General features: G+C 48.1%; 1 protein-coding gene across 2 annotated transcripts; it reads right to left on the bottom strand.

The window, feature by feature from the left end:
- Window positions 1–2,360: 2,360 nt before the first annotated feature.
- On the bottom strand, window positions 2,361–5,805 carry Cdkn2aip (CDKN2A interacting protein). Of its 2 annotated transcripts, none has more exons than XM_076553323.1 (3): window positions 5,128–5,805; window positions 4,527–4,626; window positions 2,361–3,912 (listed from the first exon to the last, which is right to left on the bottom strand). In XM_076553323.1, exons 1-3 carry the CDS (start codon window positions 5,385–5,387, stop codon window positions 3,904–3,906), a joined length of 369 nt encoding a protein of 122 aa, XP_076409438.1. In that variant the 5' UTR covers window positions 5,388–5,805; the 3' UTR covers window positions 2,361–3,903. The 2 variants fall into 2 exon arrangements, with proteins under 2 accessions (XP_076409438.1, XP_076409437.1); XM_076553322.1 differs by having other exon boundaries at window positions 4,496–4,626; window positions 5,128–5,688.
- Window positions 5,806–6,006: the final 201 nt, after the last annotated feature.

Genomic DNA, 6,006 nt, shown 5'->3' with positions numbered 1-6,006 from the left:
CCCATTCTAAGCCAAAACAGGTTATATTTGTTAAAGACTATATGAATTGCAACAGCATTGTAACGATCATCTACCTTTGGCAATTTGTTCAGCTGTACTGGGAAGCTACAAGTTTTAAACAGGTCTTGAATCTTCTTTTTTCCATGTGGATGTTTACACATGAAGGTGTGTGTGGAAGTCAAGTTGACCTCAGGCGTTTTCCGCAATTGCTCTCCACCCTCTAAACTGAGGCTGCGGGGTCTCTGGCTGAGCTTGCAGCATCCTGGGAACCATCTCTGCTTCCCGAGTGCTGCACTCAAGACACCGGGCCAGCATTGCCACCCAGCCCAGTGTTTCCATGGAAGCAGCAAGTCCTCTACTCACCGAGCCACCTCCGCAGCCACAGGGATCTTTCAGTTTTTACTAAGAGCATACAGCCGTTGTAAATAAATAACCATGTGAGAGTGGCCACACATCTGCAACCCCAGCACTGCACTAAGGAAGCAGAGAATGGAATACTTTGCAAGTTCAAGACCAGCCAAGACTATATAATTAATTAATATACCTACTTTCTCAAAAACCAAGAAAATATATTGGGTTTTGTTCTTGTTTTGTGGAGGTACCTGAAATTCAACTTAGGGTTTCTTTGCATGCTAAGGAAGCATTCTATCACCTACCTTTTTTGGAGCTTCTAGGCAGTTTTCTCTGTGTAGCCCTAGTACTCACTCTGTGGACCAGGCTCAGAGCCGCCTGCCTCTGCCTCCTGAGTGCTGGGATTAAAGGTGTGCGCCTCCGCAACCAACTCTATCACTGCACTTAATCTCAGGATCCCTGGACTTTTTCTTTTCAGATGGCCACACACTGCTCTGTAAAGCTCCAAGGCCTTTAACCTCACTCTTCCTGACTCAGCCTCAAGTAGTTGGAATTATAGGCCTATTAGAACACAGACTCTTCCACATCTAAAGCTGATTGCAATTTAAAAGATTTTCAATAGAATAGCCTTTATAAATTTGCTTAAAACAAGCCATTTTAGGAAATTACCCAATCATCTAATCAGATGTATTTCAGACATGTATTTATTCTAATATTTGGCTCACTTTTCTGGTAAGCATTGGTTCACAAAATACAGCACAGAAGAAACTTGAAGGTGTTTTTACAATTTACTTATGTTATTGCTCTCCCACAATATATAAAGATAGCCCACTTACAGAATATAGATTTTGCTCTGGTATCCAATGAGCCATCCCCAAAAAACAATTTTAAAAGGTTATCTGGCAAAATACAAATGTCCCTGATTATTTCAGTTCAAGCACAGGAAACTAAGCATCTTTATTATTCCTAAACTACAAAGTAATTTTTACACACTTAAATTGTGCTTATTTTCAACCCTCCAATTCCAGTACAACTAGTAAACTCTGAGACCCCCTTTCTTTTCTATACATTATCACCATTACTGTCCAGTGTGCAACACCTAGAAAGCCAAAGCCAACAAGATCATCAACCTTAGACCAGACTTTAAAAAAAAAAAATCAAGCACACCAGATTAGTAAAATCACCTAAGACAAGTCTACTTCATTACCAACAGATGCAATTCACATGACTACAATCATTAAGAACTGACCATGGCTCTCTAGTCTTCTCCACATTCTTCTGAAATCTGCAAATACAAAACCACCTGGTTCTAATAGAAGCTCTAATTCCCTGCCCATAAAAATGTGTATCACTATGAAAACTACTTGCTTTTGTACTTTACTATAAATAGCAGGGAGAAGTCAGACTGGGTTGATTCCAAGGCAGGGGGAAAAAAAACACAACTTCTTGAAAAGGTAAAATAGCTTAAAGCATTTAATATCTAAACAAATCAATCTGTTAATATTAGTAGTCACAAAATATGTTTAATATAGAAACCCACATTTATGTTTTAAGAAAGTGTAAACTGCATTTTACCTTAAAACATAAATTAACCTGCTTAAGAATCAGCAGCAGTCAAAATCATGGTGATTTTAAACAAATTCAGAATAAAATAACAGTAAGTACTTTATACTGTTTTGTATCTTTAAAAAAAAGTTTACAACGCCTCATGAAAATAGTTTTGAGGCAACTATTCCCTTTTATTCTTTAACAGATGTTCAACATTATGAGCAACATTCTTAAAACCTTGCTTTAAGGATTTCTCACATTCAAATACTGTGGTCCCCTTTTCTTTCATGTGATTTAATCAAGTTAGAGAAAAAAACAAAACAAAACAAAACAAAGCATGGTAGACAACTTAATTGGTAGTACAAAAATTTTGAGATTCTACAGAACTACACATCGTACCTAATATATCATTAAAAATAGAAGACAGTATTTTCCTCAGCAAATAAAACAGCACACTGGTATGCTGTCAATGTATGCCTTTTAATAGGTACTGTCACTCATAAATTATTTACAACTTCTACTTCGGTGAAGAGAACTAGAATTTAAATTTTCTGCAAAACTGGAAAAAAGCAATACAAAATCTGTGAAAGCCAGTGTCTTGTATTATATAAAAGCCAGTTCTTCTCTTCAAACACCAGATACTGGATGCAGTGATAACTCGGAGAAATTACAGTAACTCTTGAGGATGTTTCAATGCTGGAGGTAAGTTTACAGGTCTCGATTCTTCATCAAGAAGCACTAGATCTTCCACCTCAGTGCCCCTGTACTTCCTTTTACATATCTTTACCACCACCTTCTTCTTGAGAAATAACTTCAGTGCTTCTCTGGAAGCAACCGCCTTTGCATTTTCTTTGCTTTTTCCACAGCCAGTGCCCAAATACACTGACTTACACCTCAATTCACAAACAATACTTTCTTGAGAGCTCTTATTTTGAGGCAGATCTGCCAGTTCTTTTAATGGGACGAAAAACACATCCAGGGTTGCTTTCAGAGCCTCAATGGCTGCAGTTAGCAGCTCTCCATGATTGACAGTGGGGCTAAAGCCACCAACAGCCACTAACTTCCACGCCACCGTTTTGTACAGTCTGTTGAAGAAAGGCTGCTTCTGCTTTACATCCTCAGTGGTCAGCTTTCGACAGAACTTGACAGCACTCTCACTGGACTGGGAGGTACTTCTAGAAGGCAGCTGGGAAGTGCTACTCTGAGAACTACTCTTAGAAGCTAGCTGAGACACGCTTGCTAAGGAAGTGCTCTTGGAAGCCATGGATCCACTGCTCTGGGAGCTGCTTTTGGAAGCTAACAGTGATGCAGCTACCTGAGAAGTGCTTTTGGAAGTCAGCAGGGATGAATTTGTGGAACCGCTCTTGGGGGGAGCCAGTGAAGTGGTGCCTGATGAGGAACTGTTTTTAGAAGCTGAGGACGAAACAGTTGCCTCTGAGCTAGTTTTGGATGTTAACCCACTTGAAGCCGTCTCTGAACTAGACTTAGAGGACAGTAATGGCAACTCTACTTCTGAACTTCCAGAGGAACCCAACAAGGGCACCTCAATCTCTGAGCTGCTCTGAGAAGCTGAGACTGAAGAACCTTCCAAAGCACTCTTTTTAGGTGATCCACTCTGCTGCCTGGAGTCAGTGGACTGGGTCACGTGACTATTCATACTGGACTTCAACAATGAAGAAACAAGTGATGCTGACCCATGTTTATCTGGAGCTTCTGGGTCAGAAGCTTTTCCAGCCCCTGCTGTTGTTACCTGAGGGGAACTGCTGCTGCTCTGGCTGCAGACAGATTGATCTCCTTCACTGGTGGAGCTGTTCTGATCGGAGACACCAGAGCTGCTCCGAGCTGAGGCCCCACTACTCTCTGATTTGGTAGACGACCCTGTGGATGCCGAACTGTTCTCCTGCTGAGCCGATGAACGATCTGTTTTGGCAGATTTCTTTCCATGATCTCGCTCAACCGAAGAATTGTTTTTTCCTTCTACGCCTCGTTTTTTGGATGGCTCTTCTATCCCTTCTAGAAAGAAGAAAAACACAGGCATTTCACTAGGAGACCCGTATACATGTTAATCAACAAACCATTCATAAAAAAAGCACAAAGGTGAGCCCGGCAGTGGGGGTGCAGGCACGCCTTTAATCCCAGCACTTGGGACACAGAGGCAGGCGAGTCTGAGTTCGAGGCAAGCCTGGACTATAGAGTGAGGTCCAGGACAGCTAGGGCTGTTACACAGAGAAACCCTGTCTTGAAAAACAATAAATGAATAAAATAAAAAAGCACAAAGAAAAGCATTTCAGGACTAGTAGTTTCTTTTAAGATAGGGGAAAACTTCATTAATATCTTTACAAAGTAGTATTAATACGGATTAATTTCTAATTTAAGTTAACAGCATCAGACATTGAACTTCAAAATCTAAAGCAGTCAAAGGAAACAAATTCAGCACTGAAAACAGACAGACATACAGTTTAGCTTAAACATTTCAACTAGATTAATACATTATACAAATTCTGGCTTGTTAAAAATTAGTAATTACAGTAATTCCTAATTTTATCAAGCTTATTTTCTAAACTCCTATGTATGTTCACATCTATGATCTGCTAACCATTGCTACTCGATATCCCTCTTTTCTTCACCTTGGCAACCAGTTCGTCTCGTGTGGTATGGATTGGAGCATCTGTCACTTTGATGCCTTCAGCCATACTAAGAATTTTATCCATAACTTTTTGAGGGTACCTGAAAAAGAAGCAAAAGTCGCTTTCAAGAAGTGTTTTTGTTTTGTTTTCCAAAGTGCCCGGCAGTGTTTGAGATGCGGGGCCCGCGGACGTTACATTTCCCGGTTGCCACCACAGCGTACCAACCGCGCGCGCGAGCGACAACTTTTGTTTCCCCGGGATGCCACCAACAAATGCGGGAGGGCTCGGGAGGCGGGTCTGTGCTCGCGAACCTGGACATCGGGGGGGGTCTCCCGGGTGCCGCGAGCGGGGACGCTAACAACTCCGGCTGCCCCGCGCCCACCCTCCGAGCCCCTCCGCCGCTAACAGTCGGGGGGGGGGGGGGACACGGACCGGCAGTTCCACCGATTCCCGCGCTTCCCGCCCTGCCCTCCCCAGCGACACCGGTTCCCCGCGATCGCTCCTCGGGCACCTGCCGGGGGGGGGGGTGGGGGTGGGTAGGGGGGAGGGCGCGCGGACCCCAGCCCGGGACCGGCCGGCTAGCGACGCTTTCCTCACTCACCGGCACCCTAGGAAGACGTGGTTGGCCCAGGCCATGGAGAAGGAGACGAGTTGCTGGAGCTGCCGGCTGCGCGCCCCGCTCTCGGCGGCCGCAGCCGCGGCCTCCTCGGGCGTCGCGGGGACCAGGTCCCCGGCATTGCGGAGCAGGAACTCCCGGCGGTGGCGCCAGTGTTTGTCCGTCTCGCCCTCGCAGCGCAGCGTCTCCACCCAGGCGGCTACCCGCGGGTTCTGGCTCAGGTACTCCGACACCTCCTGCGCCATGTTGGGGCCTGGCGGGGACGGGCGGAGCGCGCGAGCGCACGCACGGAGCCAAAGGGCGGCGGGCCGGGCTGGAGGCGGCTACCGCGGCGCGAGCGGGCGGCCTGCACCGGCACCGGCGGCGGCACCGGCCCTCGCTCCGGAGAACGCCCCTCCGGCAGCCCCGCAAAAGCCCCCAGACAACAGACCCCGGCGCCGACGAACCGCCCACTTCCGCCGGCCGCGGCCTCGCTCCCTTTTATAACCTCGCCGCCGCCGCCGCCTTCCGGCGCGAGCGCCGCCTCCCAGGATGCCTTGCGGGCGCCGGTGGGGTGGGGAGGGGGCGGGCCGGCCCGCGACTTCGGCGGTTTGCGCCCGGCCAGGGCGGGCGGGGCTGAGGCGACTGAGGAGGGGAGACGTGCCTCCCGTCCCCCACCCCGTCGAGAGGCCGCGTCGGCGTCGGCGTCGGCGTTCCGGCGGCGCTTTGTGACGCCGACGCGCTGGTTGCCGCCCGGGAGCCGGGCCGGGCCGGACCGCGCGACGCGCCCGGGGGGCGGGGGCGGGGGCGGGGGTGGAGACAGTGGGCGGGGCGTCGCCGCTTCCCCCGCCCGCGCGGCCCCGCCCTCCTGACGCTCGCCGGCGC

This window comes from Peromyscus maniculatus, chromosome 17 (genome assembly GCF_049852395.1).
Source record: "Peromyscus maniculatus bairdii isolate BWxNUB_F1_BW_parent chromosome 17, HU_Pman_BW_mat_3.1, whole genome shotgun sequence".
In the NCBI taxonomy this organism is placed as follows: domain Eukaryota; kingdom Metazoa; phylum Chordata; class Mammalia; order Rodentia; family Cricetidae; genus Peromyscus; species Peromyscus maniculatus.
The sequence above is the reverse complement of the archived record's forward strand: the minus strand, read 5'-3'. Positions and strand labels throughout refer to the sequence as shown.

Excerpts from the sequence above, each read along its gene's own strand:
- Cdkn2aip (XM_076553322.1), bottom strand. The coding sequence starts at position 5,387 with ATGGCGCAGGAGGTGTCGGAGTACCTGAGCCAGAACCCGCGGGTAGCC. Across the intron at positions 4,627-5,127 it reads CACGTCTTCCTAGGGTGCCG|GTACCCTCAAAAAGTTATGG; the intron begins GTGAGTGAGGAA and ends CTTCTTTTTCAG. Across the intron at positions 3,913-4,495 it reads AGGGATATCGAGTAGCAATG|AAGGGATAGAAGAGCCATCC; the intron begins GTTAGCAGATCA and ends TCTTCTTTCTAG.